General features: G+C 49.4%; 1 protein-coding gene across 2 annotated transcripts in view; it reads left to right on the top strand.

Moving 5' to 3' along the window:
* The window catches only part of MTMR14 (myotubularin related protein 14), an 83,572-nt gene that overhangs the window by 34,150 nt on the left and 25,006 nt on the right, over positions 1 to 24,416 (top strand). For both annotated transcript variants that reach the window (XM_080992007.1, XM_080992006.1), the window contains exons 10-17: positions 4,269 to 4,335; positions 5,742 to 5,827; positions 7,089 to 7,165; positions 7,863 to 7,899; positions 9,048 to 9,118; positions 10,595 to 10,644; positions 14,260 to 14,398; positions 20,563 to 20,739. In XM_080992007.1, coding sequence (XP_080848133.1) covers positions 4,269 to 4,335; positions 5,742 to 5,827; positions 7,089 to 7,165; positions 7,863 to 7,899; positions 9,048 to 9,118; positions 10,595 to 10,644; positions 14,260 to 14,398; positions 20,563 to 20,739 — 704 coding nt within the window. The remainder of the gene's footprint in view (positions 1 to 4,268; positions 4,336 to 5,741; positions 5,828 to 7,088; positions 7,166 to 7,862; positions 7,900 to 9,047; positions 9,119 to 10,594; positions 10,645 to 14,259; positions 14,399 to 20,562; positions 20,740 to 24,416) is intronic.

The raw sequence follows: 24,416 nt of genomic DNA, 5'->3' as shown, positions 1-24,416 counted from the left end.
TTTCTTTTGATTCCTCGGCAGCCAGTTGGCGCTGGCAACTTGGTGCGTGAGAGGAGATAACCCACCTGTTCCTGTGGCAGGTTTGGCCTTCAGACCCCACCCACCAGCCTAAGATACTCTGGATTGGCAGCTGCAGGTTGTTAAAAACAAAATGAAACCCTGCTATGCAGAATGTGAATTTGTTTAGAGCTGAATCATGGAGAAGATGAGAGAGAATTTGTGGGAAATGAATGGCCAAGTATATAGATGGCAAGTCATATGTCTTATGTGGCGCTCTAGGGTGACTGCTGGGAAATCATTTGTCATAGGCCTCATTTTTCTAGAGCACTGATCAGTGCTTGCAGCTTCCACCATTCAAATTCCCCACAGCACCCCTAAAATAGTATTGCTCTGGGGGAATTGTGGGAAACTTCTCCCCCTATTTTTTTTTTGACAAAGTAATAATCATAAATAAATAAGAATAAAAATGTGCACCCCACCACCAAGACCATTCCATTGTAACTATCCAACCTCCCAAAATTTCAGCACCTCTTGTGATGGTTTGACCCCTTTCCATTTTAACAGTATGAATTCTGCAAACGCCTTCCTAATAATAATAATTTATTATTTATACCCCGCCCATCTGCCTGAGTTTTCCTAGCCACTCTGGGCGGCTTCCAATCAAGTGTTAAAAACAATACAGCATTAAATATTAAAAACTTCTCTAAACAGGGCTGCCTTCAGGTGTCTTTTAAAAAGAAGATAGCTGCTTATTTCCTTCACATCTGAAGGGAGGGCGTTCCACAGGGCGGGCACCACTACCAAGAAGGCCCTCTGTCTGGTTCCCTGTAACCTCACTTCTCGCAATGAGGGAACCGCCAGAAGGCCCTCGGTGCTGGATCTCGGTGAACGATGGGGGTGGAGACGCTCCTTCAGGTATATAGGTATATCTCCTCAAAATCATTTCTCCTGCGTATTCCCCATCTTACCTTAATGGCACATGTTAATTTATCATTAAAGGCTGGAATTGTGGGTAACTTAATGGCAGAAGTTGCCCGAGTCTGATCAGAGTGCTACAGATGCCAATTGCCAGTGCCTGTATTAATACTATTGCTATTTATTAAGATTTATAATACCGCCTGTCATCACAAGATCTCAGGGCAGTTCACAATTAAGCCCAAGGAAGCCTATTAGTGTAAGAGGCACTTTTGCTTAAAGGCTTGGTCAAACCTGAAGCAGTAGCACAACGGGGGGCTATATTAGTGGGGCAAGGAAGCAGGCTGTAAACAGATTTCTGCCTTAGGTACCTTGTTGGAGCAAATGTGCTGCCCCCCCGTTTTGCCGTAGCCATGAGCGCTGTTGTTATCATCCATTTAATTTATAAACTGCTTCCCAAAGTGATTTGCAATAGAACAAAAGCCTGTATAAGTAAGTTTCTTATAGAAAAACAGTTTATAGCAACAGCACATACATAAAATCAATTCAGGTGCAGTACAGAGACCAGGTGAGATAAAGATCTCCGTTTAGAAGGCTGCAGTCATACCTTGGTTGCCGAACGCCTTGCAAGACAAACGTTCCGGCTCCCGAACGCCGCAAACCCGAAAGTGAGTGCTCCGGTTTGCAAACGTTTTCCAGAAGCCAAACGTCTGACGCTGCTTCCGCGGCTTCCGATTGAGTGCAGTAAGCTCCTGCAGCCAATCAGAAGCTGTGCCTTGGTTGTTGAACGTTTTCAGAAGTCAAATGGACTTCCGGATCAGATTCCGTCCGACAACCAAGGTACGGCTGTATTTGAAAAAGGAGGAATGTCTTTAGCAGGCGCTGAAAAGACAGCACAGAAGGTGCCAGTCTTACAAAGTGTGATGCAACTTGGGTGCGAGCGGATGCCCTTCCCAGTCTTTGACCAGAGCAGCCATTCTGCATTCCCAAAGTTTGATGGATCCCTGTTGTGTTTGTCTTCTAGCTCTCTCGAGTCACCTCATAATAATAAATGGGGTGGGGGAGACAGACACTGCCTGGTAAACATCTGTGGGGGCTTGAAGACTCCTCTCCCTCCTGACTTGCTGTCCCTGGGATCTTGTCGAGCCAATCCCATGCCAGTTGCCAAAAGTGGGTTAGGACTCTGCAGGCAGCTCGGTGGGGTCATTCCGAGACCAGCACAATGTGAAATTTCTGGCCCAGCCACCCCAATTACTGGGGGAGGATTCTGTTCCTAGGAGGGTAGCGGTTTTCCCTTCCCCTGCCCATTCCCAGGCTCTCCTGTTACTCACACACTGTATCTGTTTTCCGCTGTGAAGCGCTCATGGATTGAGCTTCCCCATTTTGGGTGGGGGGGCACTTTCTGAAGTGGGTCGGGACACAGCAGGGCGTTCATAGACTCTAATCAATGTTTCAGAACGCGCTCCGCCGCTGGGCTGTAACAGTTCTTTACTTTAGGGGGTCCTGGACGCACTGTGTGATTCTGTAGGAACCAAATTCTCCTGAACAATTGAGTAATGAGTCAGGAATTAGAGCTCTGTTTCCTTCTCCTCCCACTGCATTCTGAAGTTTCCTTCCAAATTTCTTTTTGGGTGAAACAGTTACGCAAGCGTTCCATGCTTTGCTTCAGATCCAAACGTCACAACTAAGAAACTTAACTGATGTTGCAGCTGGACCAAGAGTTGCAGCGTTGTGCGGCAAAGTAGAATCTACTAAGTAGATTATCGAACTTGCAGGATAAGTCCCTGCTCAGATATAGGATCATCGAGTCAGAAGGGACCCTGAGGATCATCTCGTCCAGCTCCCTTGCACTGCAGGAAGATTCAGCTGTCCCATATGGGGATCGAACCCGCAACCTTGGCATCATCAGTACCACACTCTAACCAGCTGAGCTATCCAGGCTTGGGCACATCGCTGTACTTCAGCCCAGCTTAATACAACCTTAAATACAAAATCCGCTACCGCCACTACTTAACTCTTTGATTACTTTTCTCTGCTTCCCTTTTCTTGAACGTACTTAAGCCCAGCCTCCCTCCACCCTGGGGCTCTCCAAATGGTGTTGGACTCCAGTTCCCATCATCCCTCACTTTTTGGCCGTGTTGACTAGAGCCGATGGGAGCTCTAATCTGAAATATTTTTAGGGTTACAGTCATGCAAGCCTGACTAAAGTTGCAAAATGCAGGGCTCTACGTGGTTTTGGACAAGGTAAAGGGTGGTGCGGAATATTCTTTTAGAGGGAGCATAGGGAAGACAAGCCAGTAGTGATGTATGGAAGTGAGAGCTGGACCATAAAGAAGGCTGATCGCCGAAGAATTGATGCTTTTGAATTATGGTGCTAGAGGAGACTCTTGAGAGTCCCATGGACTGCAAGAAGATCAAACCTCTCCATTCTGAAGGAAATCAGCCCTGAGTGCTCACTGGAAGGACAGATGCTGAAGCTGAGGCTCCAATACTTTGGCCACCTCATGAGAAGAGAAGACTCCCTGGAAAAGACCCTGATGTTGGGAAAGATGGAGGGCACAAGGAGAAGGGGACGACAGAAGACGAGATGGTTGGATAGTGTTGTCGAGGCTACCAGCATGAGTTTGACCAAACTGTGGGAGGCAGTGGAAGACAGGAGTGCCTGGCATGCTTTGGTCCATGGGGTCACGAAGAATCGGACACGACTAAACAACAAAGGGAAGACAAGAGAAAGCCTGCTTGCGTACCTTCTAGCTCCTGAGCCTCCTGCAGAAACCAGTTGGCTTCACTACCACGGAGACCAGAAACATTTCCATCATTCTTTCAAAATGAAAACCCTTTTCTAGGTCTTGCAGATGCATGTGCCCATCAGAGCCTCTGCCTTGCCCCAAAGTAGCCTTTCCCCCCTTACCGTTTGTGTTGTGACCTAGAGAGCGTTCAGCCCTCTTTCCCTTGTGATCCCACAGATGAAGATGGTGGTTGTCAATCTCGTTTGAGGTACTCGGCAAGTGGAGAGGCTTAGGAGTCTGCCCCTAAGAACAGAGGGCTTAAGATGCACGTCCTCCAACAATGCAGGATGGCTCTATGAGAGCCACTGCAGAGACATGGTTTCCTTCAAATTAAAGGCGGCTCTGCATTCTTCCACTTCTTGCTTGCATGCCAGTCCTCCCTAACTTGCCTCTTCGTGGGGGAACAAAATGTAGAAACGAAGCAGGTAATAAAATGCGGGTTAAGTGTTTCAGGTAACGAGTGTTGAGCAGGATTGCAAAGATGCTCCAATATGCATCACTTTATCTGTTCTCTTTTTCTCTCTCCCCTCTCTTTCTCATCTATTGCCCTCCCCTCCCCTGCAGAGCTGGGACCTGGTGCAACAGACACAGAACTACCTGAAGCTCCTGATCTCCATTATTAATGGTGACGGTGAGGTCTTCTTCTTGTTATGGAGAAGGTGGGAAATGGGGGGAGGGTACCTTTTGGGGGTGGCTTATTTGACTACTTTAGAAAACTATGGGGGGGTGAGAGAGAGTGTGTTTTGAAGAAAACTCCATGGCAAAGAAACCTCATGGCTAAAAGCAGGGAAATTGAGGGTTGGGCTTCTAGACTTAAATACAGTGGTACCTCGGGTTACAGACGCTTCAGGTTACAGACGCTGCTAACCCAGAAATAGTACCTCGGGTTAAGAACTTTGCTTCAGGATGAGAACAGAAATCGCGCGGCGGCGGCGTAGCGGCAGCGGGAGGCCCCATTAGCTAAAGTGGTGCTTCAGGTTAAGAACAGTTTTAGGTTAAGAACAGACCTCCGGAACGAATTAAGTACGTAACCAGAGGTACGACTGTATTGGCATCCCCTTCAATAATCTGAGCTGAGCTGCAGAGTGCTGCTCCCTATGCATTTGACCTTATGAAGGGCCTGTTGCCTCTGGTCTCCTTTGCACAGTGCATGTCTCCCAAGAAAGCTCTCGTGAAACTTCTGTGGCTGAGACTTTTGGACGCAGCCATTCCATATACCCTGCTTTTCAGAGGCCTCTCATTTTGCTTCGCTCGGTGAGCTTTGAGGCGCTTGTTGTGAGCTCTGCCCCTGTAGCTGACTTGCCTCCCGATCTGCCCCCTCTGATTCACTCATCGGGGCTGAATATAAAAAGGTAAAGGGACCCCTGACCATTAGGTCCAGTCGTGGCCGACTCTGGGGTTGCGGCGCTCATCTCGCTTTATTGGCCGAGGGAGCCGGCGTACAGCTTCCAGGTCATGTGGCCAGCATGACTAAGCCGCTTCTGGCAAACCAGAGCAGCGCACAGAAACGCCGTTTACCTTCCCGCCGGAGCGGTACCTATTTATCTACTTGCACTTTGACGTGCTTTCAAACTGCTAGGTTGGCAGGAGCTGGGACCGAGCAATGGGAGCTCACTCCGTCGCGGGGATTCAAACCGCCGACCTTCTGATCGGCAAGTCCTAGGCTCTGTGGTTTAACCCAAAGCGCCACCCGTGTCCCTGGGGCTGAATATACAGGGCAGTTATTTGGCTGGATTTTACTCATAGTGGACCCATTTAAATCCAGAGGCCTAACTCAGTAATTTTCAGTGGGTGCTTCTGTTGTTTCCTTTCTCCCGTCCCCCAGGCTTCATATAGTCCCTTGTTGCCTGCCTTGCGGAGCCTGTCCCTGGAGTACCCTGTGCCTTGTGCATCTGGCCTGGCATATGCCACCGCATCTCCTGGGGGGCTAGCGGAGCCCTTTGTGCCCCAGGGGGCTTTTCATCCTGAATGCCATGCAAGTAACACAGCCTTTTCCCCTCCCGCCTTTTGCTTTGCCTTCCTGCTGGCTCAGCACAGATGACAGTGGGCTCCTGATACACTGTATATCCGGCTGGGACAGGACGCCTCTCTTCATCTCCCTCCTGCGCCTCTCCCTGTGGGCTGTGAGTACCAATGGGCATGTTTCCGCAGGCGAGGCAGTCGCCAAGGGGTGCAGCCGGGAAGGGGGCGGGTTGGGTGGAGAGGGAGCGGTCGCTTTTCTTTCGTAGCTTGATTGGCAACAGAGGGACCTCTGTGGTTCTTGCGGCGATGCTTCCTCCCACTTTCTTCTTCAAATGCACGAATCTGTTAGTAGAAAACACAATGTTCGGCATGCTAAATTACACGGGGCACCTTTTGCATTGCTGGTACAGTTGGAAGAGGCAGCAACTTTCAGAACTGAGGACACCTTGCCCCACTATTCGACTGGGGAAGAAGGTGGGGGTTTGTGGAACAATTAGGGCTGCCTTTGGGGACAGAGAGGGCTGGAGGATATGGGACAACTTGAGTTGCACCGAATTAAAATCTTGCACTCCTTGTCTGCTAGAGCCTCCATACAGAGCTAATTCCAGTGGGGCAGGGAAGGAAGTGAGGTCAAACATTTGCTGGTACCTCCAGACTGGCAAAGGAATCACTGCCGGGGCAGAGCAAGAAGGCTTGGTTTATTTTCAGGTAAAGGGGCCCCCACCGTGGACCCCCAAAATCCTTCAACTTAATATTCTCTCCCATTTTGGTTTCTAGGCTGTGTATAGCTGAAACTTTTACTCCTCCCTTCCCTGTGACCTTAGAGGCCAGAGTCACACACTCTCTCTCTCAACAAAAACTGAATTCCTTGATGTCTTCTGATCCACATCCCTTATTGTTCCTTACCGTTTCTTGTTCCGCAGCAGGGGCAAATTGTGTTCGCTCAAGCAAAAGTGCATTGAGCCTATTGCATTTGCATAATTTTCATTTGCTGATAAAACTGGGATGTCGGGAAATGCAGGGAAAAAATCTCTGGAATGAGAGGCGACAGGAAGGGCGGAGAAGCAGCAAAAAAAAGGGGGGGTGCCTCTTCAGAACTGTGGGTGTCAAATTTGTCCCATGGTGTTTGTAGAAGGTCACAGCTTTTTTTTCTCCTATAACACTGAGGACGAGAAGCTTGCTTTTCGAAAACGGCTTTCAATCTGGAGCTCCCCCATGTCTAGATTGCATATGACATAGCTTTGGAGAGAATTGCTGGCATAGCTTCATGGCATTGACAAGAAACCATTTCTCAGTCATAGGAACACAGCGCTTTGGCTTATAACCTGTTTGGGTCTCTCTTCCACACAGCTGCAGGGGGAAATGCAGGACAGCTGAATGTCATTGTCATTTGTGATGCATTGTCAGTTTTTCGTTCCTTAGGATGGGCTGATCCATGCATCCCTGGAACCTGCGGAGATCCTTTATCTGACCGTGGCCTATGACTGGTTCCTCTTTGGGTAAGCATCCTGTCTTGGCCAAAACCAGGGAGGGAACAGTAGGACCAGCTGCAGATTGGATTAATGCAGTTTCCCCTAACTCATTTGAATTTGAGGGTGGGGGCTCCCTACGCCGCACCAGCCATTTGTTTTGCAGGTGAGCATATAGAGACCCTCGCACACAGTTGCACCTGTGCTCCCAGCCTACAGCTGTGAGTGATAATCTGTGTACTGGGGCACTGATCATAGAAGGGCATCTCTGATTTCCCAAGACCATGCAGATAGAAGCTTAACTTTTTATTATTATTATATTTATTTATTTATTTATTATTTATACCCCACCCATCTGGCTGGGCTTCCCCAGCCACTCTGGGCGGCTTCCAAAAAAAAACAAAAACTAAAATACCGTAATACAACTTAAAGCTGCCATTGAAGGCTCTGTCCTTCCCAGATTAGCTGGTGATTATGCGACCAGCAAATCCAGCATTGGCAAATCGGAACCTGTTTGCCAGGAGACCTTCAGTCCAACCTACTTCACAGCTGGCAGGAGAAGGAAAGCTCCAAGCTAAGCCTGTCTCAAGATCCTCCCCTCTTGTGTGAATTCTGGTCATAGTCTGAAGAAACATTGGGTGGGCAATGGAGAAACAGACTTCCAGCCTCTGTTTCCTTGCTTGCTCTTGAGTTTGAACGCTACTCGGTTTCCCTCTTTCTCTTGCAGGCACATGCTAGTGGATCGACTCAGCAAAGGGGAAGAGGTGAGTGTCGCGGGGGGGGCGTCAAAAGAGCAGCAGTGATGTCAGCGTCCCATGGCGGACTCCGCCCTGGCAAGGGAGGGGGTGGGATGAGGCAAGGGTCGCCAGAGGTGTGCAGGTATTATCTGCACCCGAAATTTTAGCAGGATAAGCTTTAAAATTTGCATCCTGTGCCACGGGAAGCCAAACAGCTTCCCATAATGGCCCAGAGCAGAAACCTCCAGCAAGCCTGTAGGCAGGAGACGTCGAACGGCGCAGCGATCAGCGTGTTTCAGTTTAGAGAAAAAAGGCAAGTAAATTAGACATGATAGCACCATGGAGAAAGTGGGTAGAGGGTTTTTCTCCTTCTGTAATGTAGAGAAAGTGGATAAAAGCTTTTCTCCCTCTCGCATAATCAGTCGAAGGCAGAATTAGCCCCTGAAGCTGGATGGTGGCGATTCAGCGCAGAAAATAAAGGAAGCACTGCTTTGCCCTGTGCCTTAGTTAAACTGGGGGTTGGACCACCCCAAGATTTAACAATGTCTCCCCACTTGGATGGCTCTGAAAAAGGAGTGTTGGGCAAACTAGTGGTGGATAAGGTTGGGTCGTAATGAGTACTGGTTGCTAGAGATCACAAATGGGAAAATGCTCGTGGCATTCATGTTTTGCTTATGGGCTTCCCACAGGTTTCTGGTTGATAGGATGCTTGACTGAAATTTGGCTGCATTGGCCACTGAGTTTAAGCGTGGCTGCCTAATCGTCCTTGATTGGGTCTTCCTCTTCAAATAAAACCCCTGCGCCATGATTTGTTCTTTTAAAATTCCGAGATGCCAAAGTGATTTGTAACTCTGTGGGTTCCTAGACCCTCCGGTCATCTTGGCTTGGGCATGTGCAACACCTTTCCATAGCCATGTCTCCTCTTTAATAATGTCAGCTCTGTGTGTTTGTGTTGTTTTGCCTTCTCACAAGCAGCGCTCAGGCCTGGCCAGCAGGAGACCCCTGGAAAAGTGTTGGCTTATGAGGGGGTCTTGCTAGGCTTGTGTGGTGGTGGACAGCCCCCTTCCTGCAGAGATGAGGAAGGCGTACAGTATGACAGCTGTCATTTACCAAGTGCTGTCGCCCCTTGCTCTCTCTTACGCTTTCTCCTCTCTCTCTCTCTCTTTCGGTTCCAGATTTTCTTTTTCTGCTTCGATTTTCTGAAGCACATCACCTCCGAGGAGTTCTCGGCTGCTAAGCCGCCAAGGTAAGGAGAGCCCACAGTAGGAGCTTCCTTCTACCAAAGGCAGCCTAAAAGAACGGAGAATCTTGTTAGCGCACGCTCTTTCTACTGGGAGATGGGAGACCCAGGTGCCTTGGCCCAATTTGCTTTAATTTATTCTGCAGTGAAAACGGGGCCACATCACTTTCTCTGAAGAGGTTTGGGCTGCAAAGTCCTACATAAGAAAAAAAAAAAGTGGCCGTGAGTTTGGTCGGCGCATGGGGTGGGTCAGCAGGCGAAAGGGCCTCTCGCCTTGTACCGGTTGCTGTTGAAACAGCACTGCAGCTGTGGCAGTAGCATCACACCCCTTGAAGATGGTCCAGAAGCAGCAAGCAGTGCAGAATTTGGCAGCCAGGTGCCACAAAGCGGAATTGTGTCACCAATCCTTAAAGAGCTGCCCTGGCTGCCTGTTTTTTACTGGGCACTATTTAAGGTGTTTACCATAGAGCCCTATACAGCAGGGGACCCAAGTCCATTGCATGCCAGCCTATGCCTTAGGGTCTGAAAGGAGATAACCTGCTTGCAGTTTCATCCACAGTTGTGGTTTGCTGTGTGACAGGACAGCGCAGGGCCTTCCTTCTCTGTTAACGGCCCCTGGGATGTGGAACTCTCTCCCACTAGAGAGAACAGGTGTCCCCCAGATTACCGTATTTTTTGCTCTATAAGACTCACTTTTTCCCTCCTAAAAAGTAAGGGGAAATGTGTGTGCGTCTTATGGAGCGAATGCAGGCTACGCAGCTATCCCAGAAGCCAGAACAGTAAGAGGGATCGCTGCTTTCGCTGCGCAGCGATCCCTCTTCTTGTTCTGGCTTCTGAGATTCAGAATTTTTTTTTTCTTGTTTTCCTCCTCCAAAAACTAGGTGCGTCTTATGGTCTGGTGTGTCTTACAGAGCGAGAAATACGGTACCTGTTTTTTGGGATTTTAAATGAAAGACTTCCCCCCCCTGAAATGGCTGGTTTTAAGAATTGTTTTCTTTGGCTCTACGATTGCTTGGTTTTTGTTTTAAAAAAATTAATGGTATGGATAGTGTTCAGCGTTCTGTCTCCAAATGGTGGCTAGCAAGAGACTTCTGGGCAGAGCCCAGTCAGGACAAACTCCTATTGTTTACTGACCCAACTATGAGGCAGGGTGAAGCCGCCACCTCAGGCGGCAGAGGCCCCCAACGCCACGCTGGCAGTGTTGAAACAGCACCAGCACCAGCACCAGTTTCCAGTGAGCTCTCACAAGACCTTGCCAAAATCTCGCAAGTTCTTGTGGAGATCACTTTCCCCTTGTATTTGTATTTTTTAAAGCCAATTACTTCCAAAAATTGCTTTCTTCTGTGGCAGGGCTAAATTCCCTCCTGGTCAGTAGTTGTTTAACCAGTCAAGACCTGGAGGAATACTGTTTCCAAGTCCGTTTTCCATTGATGGTTCAGCGGCATCTGATGACTTGTCATGTTTTGTCTCTCCCCGCCCTAGAAGGAAGAGCCTGCCACCCGGATTTACTTTGGAAGAAATCTGTATGCTGAGTGAGTGTCTCTTGCCGCCTCCTAACCAGTCCCCCCTCTAGCCTCAACTGGGTCTGCTTTGTGATGGCGAGTGGAACAGCAAGGTTTCGCTCACTAGGGGAATTTGGGGAAAGCCTTTGAGAGCCATAGCTCATCGCAGTTTCACAGGAAGGTGGCCAGGCCACTGGATTCAGATTCCAGAAAAGATCGGTGTCTCTACAACTGCAACGGAAATCTACTCCAGCTGCTGATTGAAAATGAGCATAACAAATGGGGCCTGCAACAAAATGTTGCAGTGTAGAGCATTCCCCACTTCCGGGGTATCTCCCCCTTCTCCCTGCCCCTCACCAGTTTTCTATTTCCTCGCAAACAGTCAACCAGCCCCCCCTGAGCACGCTCAGTCATCACTGGGCTGCTTGGAGTTCCTTCCCATTTCAAGTTTCCCCCTCCATAAAGATTTTTGTACTAATGTAATGCCGTCCTGTTAGCAAAAAGATTTCTGTTAGTGCAGTGGAACTTTCCCGCTTTCCCTGCATGCCCCCTTTCCTCCCCAAATCTGCTCCCGAGTGACCCCCAGAACATTTTTCTTTTTGGGGGGGGGACCACATGGGGAGAAATTAGATTCCACAAACGTTGCACATGGGATGACTTTGCTGGATACAACCATGCTTGTTACATAAGGGCCTATGGGATAAATCCTTAAAACCGCTGAGGGACAAGTGTGTGTTCTGAGATAACCAGACAACTGTAATTGGTGTGCATGTGCTGCCGCAGAATGTGGCAATAATTTGATTTCCTGAGAACTTGTCACCCTGATCAAAGCACACATACACAAACTGCCCAGTCCTCTTAGATTGGAAGACCCAAGAGTATGTGTGCAGTGCCTGCTGAAATTTCAGGATCTAGAGAGGTGGCAGAGTCAGGCCCCGTCTACCCTAGGTGTTTAAAGTGGTATTGTATCACTTTGTAAACAGTCATGGCTTCTCTCTGGGAACTGTAAGGGGAGCCCTATTTCCCCTCAGCGAAATACAGCTCTCAGAGTAACCTCAGAAGAGGAATTGCAGCTCCTAACAACCTCATGACCCTCAGCAAAGTACAGTTCACAGGATTTTTAAAGAAAAGCCACGACTGTTTCAAGCGGTCTGCTACTGTGCAGATGCTGCATAAGATTTCCAGTGATGGTGGCGGGAACTGACTCTCCTGCATAAGTCCTCCTTCCCCTTGACACTCCCAGCAGCAGTTTTTAAAGTTACGCAAAATCAAAGCAGTCATGCAGATGTGCTTAATATGCCTAATCCACTGGGCTGCAGCATTTTCTGGTCAGAGAACTTGGCACTAAATTCTGTGCCCAGAGTATATACATGTCCCTGGTTCTTACCGGGGGGGGGGGGAATCTCCCATCACGGGTGAAAAACATAAGATGCTGTTCCCTCCCATTTTGCAGGTGGGGAGCTGTGCTTGGAAAGGTGGGGGGTTTCCCCAGGGAACCCTAGCAAGTTTGTCGCTGGGCTGAGATCTGAAAGCAGGTCTGAGTCCTCAATGCTCTCAGATGGGGCTTTGCTGATGGGGGGCAAAGGCCTGCTTGCTTTTGACTAGGATTGTAAAAGACTTCCTGTTTATCTTTAAAAAGAAAAGCTCCGGTGCCCCAAGAGGATATAGCAGCTGTGACTCCTGCCTCACTATTGGCCCATTTATGACTTAATAATAATAATAATAATAATAATAAATTTTATTTATATCCCGCCCTCCCCAGCCGAAGCCGGGCTCAGGGCTCAGGACTTGTAACCCATGCAGTGGGTAGGAGAGGAGAGTGGGCAAATTGGGTCTGCGTCTTCTTAGCCCAGAGTAGTGAACCTGTGGTCCTTCAGATGTCGGACTACAACTCCCATCAGCCCCCTCTTTGGGGAGAGGCTGTGGCTCAGTGGCAGAGCACATGTTCAACCCCTGGCAGGCACCAGGCAGTTCCCTGTGGTCCCGATTCCTGGCTTTGCTGCCCTGGAGCTGCTACGCATTTGGGAGTTTGGTAGCATCTGGCATGGCCGCAGCTTCCTCACCTTTTCCTTGCCCCTCCTGAGCTCTTAAATAAACAGGTGCTGCCTCTGAACGAGAGCCTGGCAACTCTTGCGCTCACCACTGCAGGTGGTAATGCTCAGCCTTGTGACAGATCACTGAACTGTCATCTTTGCTAATAATTAAAACAAAAAACAAAAAAAACCAGCCGCCCCTCTTAAGTTCTGCCATGCTTTTCTCAGCTGCAGCTTGGAAACGATTTGGCTGTTTCTGAGAAGTGCAGGATTGGAGCTACATATATGCCGTGGAAAGAAGAGCCAAGTTCCGTGGTCGGTGTAAATAAGCAACTGAATAAACAGCTCACGCTCTTCTCATTATGCAAATGTCTGCTGATACCTTTTGCACCCATCTCTGGTTATGATGTGGGACGCCCAAGTCCCATTTCTGACCACATGGAACCACATTACAGTGGTACCTCGGGTTACAGACACTTCAGGTTACAGACTCCGCCAACCCAGAAATAGTACCTCAGGTTACGAACTTTGCTTCAGGATGTAAACAGAAATCGCATTGCGGCGGTGCAGCAGCAGCGGGAGGCCCCATTAACCTAAAGTGGTATCTCAGGTTAAGAACAGTTTCAGGTTAAGAACGGACCTCCAGAATGAATTAAGTTATTAACCCCAGGTACCACTGTATAACATTTCCTCACCTTCCCACACCCTTAAAAAAAAATACGCCAGTTTTGAAATCTCATCAGGCAGTGAAGCTTGTTTTCTTAACTTTAAAAAATAAAAAACCTTTTGCACCCGATAATCTTATGCTTCTTCAGCATAACTGCAGAATGTACATGCAATCTCATGTGATAACCTGTTTGCATAGAGTTCATAAACAAGCTCCTGTTCTTTTTGCAAGACTACAGCTAGACTTGTATGGACTGTACTGAAAAACTGAATCCAAAATATGCCTCCGAACCTCCTGCCTATCACATAGGAGCTATTTATTATGAGTAAGCAAACAGATGTTTCTCCTTCTGATTAAAGCTGTTAATAATAATAAATTTTATTTATACCCCGCCCTCCCTGGCCAGAGCCAGGCTCAGAGCGGCTAACAACAGTGAAATTACAGTAAAAACATAATGGGGGGGGGGGGCACAATTTAAAATACAGGTTAAAATGCAATTTAAAATGCAGCCTCATCAAAACCATAAGGGGAGGGAAACATAAGGGTCAGACTGAGTCCGAACCGAAGGCCAGGCAGAACAGCTCTGTCTTGCAGGCCCTGCGGAAAGATGTCAAGTCCCGCAGGGTCCTAGTCTCTTGTGACAGAGCGTTCCACCAATTTGGGGCCAGTACTGAAAAGGCCCTGGTCCTAGTTACGACCAATCTAACCACCTTGTGACCTGGGACCTCCAAAATGTTGTCATTTGTGGACCTTAAGGTCCTCCGCGGGGCATACCAGGAGAGGTGGTCCCGCAGGTATGTGGGTCCTAGGCCACAAATATTAAAACGAGCTGTTGTGTGAGTTCATGTGTGGTGGAGATCTCTGTGTGAGGTTTGTTTGTGAGGATGCTGGGTTTGCTACTTTATAGAAGAAAGGTAGTCCGACGTTGCTTTCTTTGTGTTCCAGAGCAGAGGGACCGGGGCAGCCCTACTAGTCTCAGCAGCGACTTCTCTCTCGTGATGGAGAACTCACCTGGGGCTGCAGGGAGCTTCACCTACGAAGCAGTGGAGCTGATGCCAGCAGGGTCCCAAACACAGGCTGCTTGGTAAGACCGTGTGTGTGTGTGCGTGTATGCATGTGCCTTCAACCATGGGGCAGGTGTATGTGGGGCGGCAGGTGCATGGCTTTAGTAAACATGTGCCACAAAAGCAGTCCGTTACAATAGCTTAGACAGGGCCTAAGGTAGCAGAATCTACATCCAGGCCTCTCACCCGTCCCAATTTTTGAAGCAGTGACCCCGATGGTACCTTGAGCCAACCTCACCCTCGGTGTGTTGCTGGTCTGGCTGAGGTTCCAACACATCTCACACTACATCCAGGTGCAAAATTAGGCATGCACATAAACCCAGTATTATTGCAGAGGCCCTGAGGAACCCCTTCATTTGGCAGAGGGCACCTGTCAAATCAGAAATAGCCTGTCTAGTACCCCATACACACATAGTGCATTCCTCTCACCTCACTGGTTCCTCTCCCAGTACTGAATTAGAAAGCCTCTGGGACATTATACAGTGGTACCCCAGGTTAAGTACTTAATTGGTTCCGGAAGTCCGTTCTTAACCTGAAACAGACTTTCCCATTGAAAGTAATGGAAAGTGGATTGATCCGTTCCAGATGATGAAAAGCACCCCCCAAAACAGCAATTTAAGACGAATTTTACTCTTTCGCGAGACCATTGATCCATAAAATGAAGGCAGTAATCCATGTACTGTACTATAAAATAAATAAGACAGTATTTTAGGTGGAAAAAAAAACCATTTATTTCTTTCTTTACATGCACTCATTGGCTTGGCTCCTGGCATTCGCAGAGGCCTCAGAGAGCTCCCATGGCTGGAGCCCAGTCGCGGAGCCTCTGCAGGCCCTGCGGACGTCGGGGCTTGGCTCCCGGCCTCTGCAGGCCCCGCGGATGTTGGGACTTGGTTCCCGGCATTCTCAGAGGCCTCTGAGAGTTCCATAGGCCCCGCGGATGTCTGGGTTTGCCTCCAGGCAGCGGCGAGGTCTCCGAGAGCTCGGACAACTTACTTCCGGGTTAAAATCGTTCGTAAGTTGAAGTGTTCATAACCCGAGGTACCACTGTACAGTTATAGAGTTGGAAGGGTAGCCCAGGTGTCATCCATTCCAACCGCCTGTGATGCAAGAATCTCCTCGAAAGCATCCATGACAGATAGTAACCCTCTCACTTATAACTAGGAATGTTCTTCAGCCTGGGCACAGGGGGCCCTTCCAAGCCAAGGGGCGGGAGGCAGGCAGGCAGGCAGGAGTGACCCAATGGATATAGGGTTCTACCTCCCGTCCCCCATCTTGACTGCACAAAATCCACCGCCTAGGGCTAAAGTTGGCCATCCTACATTCCGGAATGCCACTCTGTGATCTGCTGGTAGTAGGGCTCCCTTCTGGGAAACTGGAGAGCCACTGCCTGTCACTGGAGAGGATGCTGAGCTGGGTGGTCCAGATGATTAAGCAGGTGGACTAAATGATTAGGAATAAGGCAGCTTCCTCTGTAGAAAAGGCTCTCAAATCCAGGGGGGAAGCCAGCCAACCAATTTCGTCCAAGCATGACATACCACTTGGCCCTAGGATAGGCGGATCCTTGACAGTGAAGGTCGTTCCACGGGGGGAGCTTGTTCTTCCCTCCCTTCCGTTGGCCTGGACCTTGAAGTCTATGCGGGAGAGGAGCTAGCGGGAGAAGAGGAGAAGCTCTCCCACATGACGGGAGGGTAGGGAGCCAAAGGCTGGGGATTTCGGAGCCTTGCCCGCGGGCCTGCCCTGCTCAGTTTAATTTTTCTTTCTCCTCCCCAAGCACGTGTGCTAATGATATTTTACAGTGCAATTATTCTGAGCTAAATCTGGGCTGTGCTGAGAGGCAGCTGGAAATCCTCTGGGCAACAGCGAACCCTCAGCTTGCTGTTGCATGCCTGGCTTCTTGGAGTGCAGGAGAGAGAGAGAGAGAGAGAGAGAGAGAGAGAGAGAGAGCTGTTCAGAGCATGGGCAGCCCTCGAAATGGTGGCCCTGCCAAGTCTGCTCAGCACCCCAGTCAAATTGCAGGCGGCACACAGTAGCTGACAGTGAAAACCTTGCAGGGAAAGAAGGGCTGGCAGATGATTCTGCAGGAACTGGAAGCTGTTCTGGGTCGCCTGAGTTGTGCGCAGGGCTGTCTGGAATTCTGAGCTGAAAGGCAGATTCTGTTGCCAGAGGACTTCTTTGTGTGCGCACACCGTCTCTGTATTTCTCAATTTACAGCATGTGCAAGGATAATCCCGGTCCCGTGAGGGCTGTTGTATGTGTTGGAAGGGAAATTTGGAGGAGTGTCGGGGGGAACCAGCTGGGGAACCCCCCAAGAGAAGAAGGCTCAGAGCCAGGGGATTGGTGGTGGGACGACGACAAGTGGCCAGAGGGAGAAGAGGGAGCTGACTTGGGGGGAGGAGGCGTCGGAAGCTGAAGAGGCAACAGGGTTTAGTGAGCAGGAGGAAGCTGGGACAGAGAGCAGTCCTGGTTCAGAAGCTGGAGAGGAGGGAGGCCAGGAGAGAGAGGAGGCCGGCTGCAGAAGAATACAGGGAGTCTCCTGCTGCTGCTGCAACCAGCTCCCCCTCCCTCCTGGTCTCCCAGAACACACAAAGAAATGAAAAGAGCAGAGGAGAGATTGGTTGTGCACAGGCGCAGTCTCCGATTGCTTGGCAAAAACCCTGGAGAGGGGGAGACTTAGGCAGCCGTGGAAAGGCAGGGACTTTGAGTCCTTGCAACTGCCTCATTGGGGCAAGACCTACGGGGAAGAGTTGCTGGGATCACTTGGCCTGCGCTGTTTTGGTTTCTTCGAGTTAAAGAGTTAACTTCATTGACATCGTGGGTTTTTATCACTGACCTACACCTGACTCCGGGACGCGGGTGGCGCTGTGAGTTAAACCACAGAGCCTAGAACTTGCTGATCAGAAGGTCGCGGTTCAAATCCCCACGACGGGGTGAGCTCCCGTTGCTCGGTCCCTGCTCCTGCCAACCTAGCAGTTCGAAAGCACGTCAAAGTGCAAGTAGATAAATAGGTACCACTCCAGCGGGAAGGTAAACGGCGTTTCCGTGGGCTGCTCTGGTTTGCCAGAAGCGGCTTAGTCATGCTGGCCACGTGACCTGGAAGCTGTACGCCGGCTCCCTCGGCCAATAAAGCAAGATGAGCACCACAACCCAGAGTTGGCCACAACTGGACCTAATGATCAGGGGTCCCTCTACCCTTACCTTTACACCTGACTCCAGCTGCTGACAAGGAGGAAGTTGGTACTCAGCCCAGGAATCGTAGAGTTGAAAGGGACCTTGGCTTATTCAGTCTCCTCTGACCAGGGACCTGCCTTTAACCCAGATGTGCATTTGGGAAAAGGCCCATGGCTCCTTTGGGTCACTGTCTCCAACATGGTTCCTTCCAGGTGTTGGGACTACAAGTCCCACCATCCCTTGCAGCAGCATTGGCCATGCTGGCTTGGAACTCAACATCATCTGGAGGGTGCCACCAGGTTGGAGAAGTTTGGCATAAGACATCGGCCGTGTAGGCGGTTTGGCGCAAACCATGGTACTCTCTGTCTCCACAATCAGAGGCACCAGCCCTCCTGGATGTCAGTTGCTGGAAACCACAGGATGCGGGGAGAGTGCCTTTGTGCTTGCATCCTGCTTGCAGGTTTCCTACAGGCTGGCCACTGCGAGAACAGGATGCTGGGCTGATGGCCGGATCCTGCAGGGCTCTTCTTGCCTGCAAGGGAGAAAACCGAATCTCTTCCATGCAAGGAAACCCATTTTTAGCTGCCAGTTCTGGGCCTCTCTCTTTCCCCCCGCGTGCTCCCCACCCCCCTCACAAAAGCTGGGACGGTTGCGGAAGCTGCGGGGAGCCCTGTCCTGTTTTTAAAAGCCTCTCTCTTTTTTTAATTGCCTCTCTTCTCTGCCTGCCTGCTTGAGTGCCTGTGGCTGTGTTATTAGGCACTTCATTAAGTCGCAGCCTTGTGCCCGCGCACAATGCAGCAATCACAAGGCAAGGGAGCGCATAAAGGCTCTCGAAAGCCTGGCCCCGCTGCCTTGCCGCTCTGGAGAGTGAGTCGCCGAGGGTCTTGCGAGGAAATCCTGGGGTTTCAGGAGAGCCCTTATTAACGTGCGCAGCAAGGGGTAATAAGCCAGGCCTCTGATAATCGCTCAGCAGGCAGCGAGGGAAACAGAAAGCATTGGGGCAGCAGCAGGGAGAGGGAACGGCTGTGGAAGGTTCAGGTCTCCCAGCTGCTAAGGGCTGGCTTGCACCAAACCTCCCCTTGAACACGAGCAGCCCTTTCGCTCTTCCAGGGCTATGTGTGTCTGCAATTGAGAGGGGTGGTTTTTTAATTATTATTTGTGCAAATCTGGCCATAGCTAAAGGCAGCCTGCAAGTGTTCCTGTGATCACAGCAGCTGGGGAGAAGGTGCCGCTGTGCAATGGCTGCACCCCACCTTCCGGATTCACCTAAATGCTATCCTGCTTAATCCTCGCAACGTCTACATTAGACATAGGAAACCCTTTGTGAATGCACCCTTTGGAGCAAAGAATTCCTGGCACCTCTCCGTGGCAGTGGGAAGATGGCTCCCAAGGCTGCATGGTAACACCTGGGAAAGCAGAATGAGATGGAAGAGAGAGCAAATTTGTCACAATTCTGCTCTTAACCCTGTGTCTGTCCCCCTCCCCCCCCAAATCTTTTTTCTCTGCTGAGAATCAGTTCTGCAAAGATTTGTATTTGCTGCGTGCTCTTTAGCTTGCTTCCAAAATGTAGCCTGTCCTCAGAATTTCAGTACAGTGGTACCTCGGGTTACAGACACTTCAGGTTACAGACGCTTCAGGTTACAGACTCCGCTAACCCAGAAATAGTACCTCGGGTTAAGAACTTTGCTTCAGGATGAGAAAAGAAATCGTGCAGCAGCAGCGGGAGGCCCCATTAGCTAAAGTGGTACCTCAGGCTAAGAACAGTTTCAGGTTAAGAACGGACCTCCGGAACGAATTAAGTTCTTAACCCGAGGTACCACTGTATTTTTGTAAGGGCTTGAATGATAGAAGGTGAGGGGACGATGAATATGAGGAGGGGGAAGAGGTTAAAGTCCTGAGGCTTTTAGGTCATGCGGGTGATAAATGCCATGGAAATGTTCAGAGTTCAGAAATGGCACCTGTCACTCAGTGCAAGCTTATCCCAGTCAAGTTTGGGTCTATCTCGCCCTTCTCAGCGCAGGATCCAAGCTTTGCTTCACAATAGCAGGTGCTTGGAAATCAAAAGAGTGAATCTCCATAGCAGCAGCAGCAGCAGCAGCAGCAGCAGCAGCAGCAGCAAAGCCCCATTGTCTTGGGAACCTGAATTAAGAACTGCAGAATAGGCAGCTGCTGGAAGTGCTTGGGGTCTGGCCCCTAGAGAGCTGCTGTAGTAGCAGAGAGACTCAGAGCAGGGGAGGTGAGCTGGAAAGTTTCCTGGTTCAGACCTTGCCCCAGCCATAAACTCGCTGTGCTGACTTTAGGCTTATCATTGTTCTCTTGGGCGTAGCCTTCCCATCTGCGAAATGGGAATAATAGCGACTTTATAGGCTGCAGAGCACTATGTAAATGCCCTCTTCAGCAGTCTTTCACCTGACGGCTAAAAATCTTCTAATAAGGCTTTTAGGGTATGAATAGCTTTCAGCTCCTGTTCTGATTGTGATTTGCTGTGTTGCTGGAGGGTGATTGTCCCTTTGTATTCTGGGCTTTCTATATTTTTTTTACGACAGTGTAACTCCAAAAGTTCAGTAGATTAACCTATTGTTAGCTACCGTGAGCCATTTCTAACAGAGAGGTGGAATAGAAGTGTGTGTGTGTGTGTGTGTGTGTGTGTGTGTGTGTGTGTGTAATCTCTTTTTCTTGTTGTATAGATTATTATTTTTTTAAAAAAAGAAAAAAGATGCACAATTATGGGAATGGGTGACCCCCCCCCCCGGCTGCTGTTCTCTTTGGAAAGGATTCTGAGCTCCAGTTAATGGTCTGAGCATTTTGAGAGTCCAGTGGGGTACCTTATAAACCTTTGGCCTGACCTCCCAGGAAGCCTTTTTGGTGGAGAGGGAGTGGAGCAGTTAGGAGGCAAGGAGGAACCTGCCTTGAGGCTGCCTAGACTTCCTCACTTGGCTTGGCACTCGCAGCCCAAGAAGGTGCATTTCCTTATTTTTTCTGTACTACTATTTTTATTTTATTTATTTTTTTGCAGGAGGAAAAACTGTGCCTCCTCCCCACAGACAGTCCTGTGGGGTCGGCCGCAACCGTCCGAGGAACGGCTGCCCGTCCAGGGCGTGCTCGAAGCCAAGTCCTCCAGCTCCTCCTCTTCCAACCACTCGGAGAACTTCTCACGGCTGGGCAGCAGTCCTCTGGAAGTGCCCAAAGCCAGGTGAGAGACGAAGTGAGGCTTGTATCACTTTGGAGAGCGGGGGGTTGGGACAGGTTGCCAAGCTGTGCAAGGCAAGGGCGATGTTCTGCAGGAAAAGCGATGTTGGCAGCATTCAAGCAGCTGCACACGAAGGAAACCCTCCTTTCCCCCTTCTAGAAAAACCAGGCGTTAGGAAGGAATCGATCATGCAAATGTACACAAATTTCCTTCTCAGGCGGCTGTTTGGGAACTTTTCGCCAAGTGCCGCCGCAAGGAAAAAGCACCCGCTGCCCTTCCCCTTGCGGTAAAAATATAATTAAAGTGGCAATTTGCTGCTCTTTAGTTCCACCCGGATTCTGCCACCTGAGATGTCTGCTCCTGCTGCCTCAGTTCTGGGCCCGGTGCCGACTTAGCAGAATGAGGAGAGGAAGAAAAGCACTGAGTTTGGGGGATGGCAGCCCTTTGAGGCTGGAGGGGGTCGAGAAACTTCACTGGGTTGTACTGGCTGCACAAGAAGCAGTACAGTGGTACCTCGGGTTACAGACGCTTCAGGTTACAGATGCTTCAGGTTGCAGACTCCGCTAACCCAGAAATAGTACCTCGGGTTAAGAACTTTACCTCAGGATGAGAACAGAAATTGCGTGGCTGTGGCGCGGCGGCAGCGGAAGGCCCCATTAGCTAAAGTGGTACCTCAGGTTAAGAACAGTTTCAGGTTAAGAACAGACCTCCGGAACAAATTAAGTTCTTAACCAGAGGTACCACTGTACTAGGTTAAGCCAGATATCCCTAAAAATTCCTGCTTAGCCCTTTTACAGCTTTAGGGATTTCCCACTGCCCACAGTTTTCAGTTTGTCCATGAGCTCTAGAATTTTTAATTCTGAAAAAAAGGGAGTGGGTTGACATTTTTGGCGATGCCAGAAGTTCTGCTTCCAGGCTTCAGATCATGCGTGTGGCCCAGCTAATCCAGGCACACCTAGCAAAGTGTCCTGTTTATGTCTGTTTGTAAAGCACCCAGAGGCACTTTCTCTGCACCTTGCTTTGGAATGCTAGAGGACTGTGTTAAAACGTAGGCATGGCTAGCAGGGGGCTGTGCCCATGAATGCTGGAATTGGGGGCTTGGGGAAGAAGGTGCCACGCCATCTGTGGGCAAGAGAAGTTGGGCCGCCTGAAGGAAGCTTTCGGTATCATGCAGGTATGGCTCTATGCAAAATTATTGAACAACTGCTCCAAATTCGACTCTGTAAATTGTGTCTCTCTTCTTCCTCTCCTGCGGTGTTGAACAAACCCGTCGTAAAGATTTGTTTTAAGTGCTTGAGCACATTTGGGTGGGTAAGGAGTCTGGGAAGAAGGCAACAGTTGGTTAGTGCCACGTGAAATCCTTTCGGGACCAGGGTCTGCCGTGTTTTAGGAACTACATGGTCTCGCTGTTGCTCTGTTGAACTTGAAAAGATGTACAGGTTACCAGCCGCCTTATGCTGGAGATGTGGTCGGCGTTATGTCAGATTTAGTTGTATTTAGAGGAAATGCAAACGAAAAGATTGGGGGGGGGCTTAATTGCAAGGGAAATCGATCAAATTGTCTTTGAGTCAACGATGGGCGCCGTGATTTTTTCTTTTAAAGTACATACTTCCAACGAAAGAGGGTGAATTTGGTGGTGCATTCGTTAGCCTCGATGTATGTATTAATAGCAAAATATTGGGGGGGAAACTGCAGATCCCGTCAGTGAATGGGGAAAAGCAGTGTGCTTATTTTAAACATATGAAAGACTCTCTCTTGCGGCTTGAAGCCCTGGAGTGTTGCTTCCAACCCTTAAGCCAACCAGAGGCCTCTTGAGTCATTAACCAGGCAAGTCTTGAACTATCTGAAGTGCTTTTCTAAAAATGTCAGGGTATTGATTGCAATAAGAAACTAAAACTGGCTGGAATCAAATGCAGTTCTTGTCAAGGAACATGAGTTTGGAAAGGCAGAGAGATGAAAAGCATAGAAGATTTAAGAACTATAGGTCTGAACCAAAAAAGATGACACACACACCCTCAATCTATAGCAAGGAAGGAATTGGTTAGACGAACCGAAAGCGCATAGCAAAGAAAACCACAAAGCTGAAATATAGATAGCATACAAGTGAGATACTGCTAAATGTTTCAGAGTAGTGTTTCAAATTTCGGGAATGCGCTCTGCCCGCTTTCTCCCCTACCCCACCCTCGGCTGCAGCCAGAGTTGCTATAGAGCTGTCTGTTGTTCTGTCCATTGGTGTAAGAGGAGACTTTGCTCGTGCCCCTTCCATTTGAAGAGGAAGGTCGCTTGTGCCCGCAGGCAGGTAATATCTTTTTGCGATGGCTCCCAATTCAGGAAATTAATGTACTTACAGAAATTTATCTCAAACTATCTTTGGCAGCGCTGTAAAGCCTTCCCCCCCCCCCTTAATTCAGGTGTGCGGCTGGCTGATCTTCCTCCAGCACCGTTCGCGCTTTGTCACTTGTGCAATTGTCTGACTTGGAGATTTTTACCCTTAGGTCTAATTGTGTGTTGTATTTCAAATGAGATGGTGCCGCCAAACCTTGCCCTCCCATATCCACCCTGCCTTGGAGACGATACCTTGGTTTTGTATCTTCCCTGAACAAAATAAAAGAATTCCTTCCAGTAGCACCTTAGAGACCAGCTAAGTTTGTTCTTGGTATGAGCTTTCGTGTGCATGCACACTTGGTATCTGAAGAAGTGTGCATGCACACGAAAGCTCATACCAATAACAAACTTAGCTGGTCTCTAAGGTGCTGTTGTTGTTTAGTCATTTAGTCGTGTCCGACTCTTCGTGACCCCATGGACCAGAGCATGCCAGGCACTCCTGTCTTCCACTGCCTCCCGCAGTTTGGCCAGACTCATATTGGTAGCTTTGAGAACACTGTCCAACCATCTCGTCCTCTGTCGTCCCCTTCTCCTTGTGCCCTCCATCTTTCCCAACATCAGGGTCTTTTCCAGGGAGTCTTCTCTTCTCATGAGGTGGCCAAAGTATTGGAGCCTCAGCTTCAGAATCTGTCCTTCCAGTGAGCACTCAGGGCTGATTTCCTTAAGCATGGATACGTTTGATCTTCTTGCAGTTCATGGGACTCTCAAGAGTCTCCTCCAGCACCATAATTCAAAAGCATCAATTCTTCGGCGATCAGCCTTCTTTATGGTCCAGCTCTGACTTCCATACATCACTACTGGGAAAACCATGGCTTTAACTATACGGACCTTTGTTGGCAAAGTGATGTCTCTGCTTTTTAAGATCCCCTTCATGGATCACTGCCTTGCCGTGGTGAAGGGGCTTGAATAACTCAGAGAAGCTATGAGCTATGCCGTGCAGGGCCACCCAAGATGGGCAGGTCATAGTGGAGAGTTTTGACCAAACGTGATCCACCTGGAGCAGGAACCAGCAAGCCACTCCAGTATCCCTGCCAAGAAAACTCCATGGACAAAGGCAACAGGTATATAAAGGTGCTACTGGAAGGAATTCTTTTATTTTGTTTCTACTACGGCAGACCAACACGGCTGCCTACCTGTAACTATCTTCCCTGAGTACAGGATGGTATCGTTTCCCCCTGCCATCCTGTCCGTTGTGTGGCCTGGCTGTTGCATTTGTTCCCTCTGCATATTTTAAATTGGGGTGGTATTTGCAGAGGCTGCTCTTTTGCCAGCATCGTAGTTTGGGCTGTGCACTC

The sequence above is a fragment of the Podarcis pityusensis genome (assembly GCF_964106645.2).
Source record: "Podarcis pityusensis genome assembly, chromosome: 2".
NCBI lineage: Eukaryota > Metazoa > Chordata > Lepidosauria > Squamata > Lacertidae > Podarcis > Podarcis pityusensis.
Note: the sequence above shows the minus strand (reverse complement) of the source record. Positions and strands in the feature narration are given on the sequence as shown.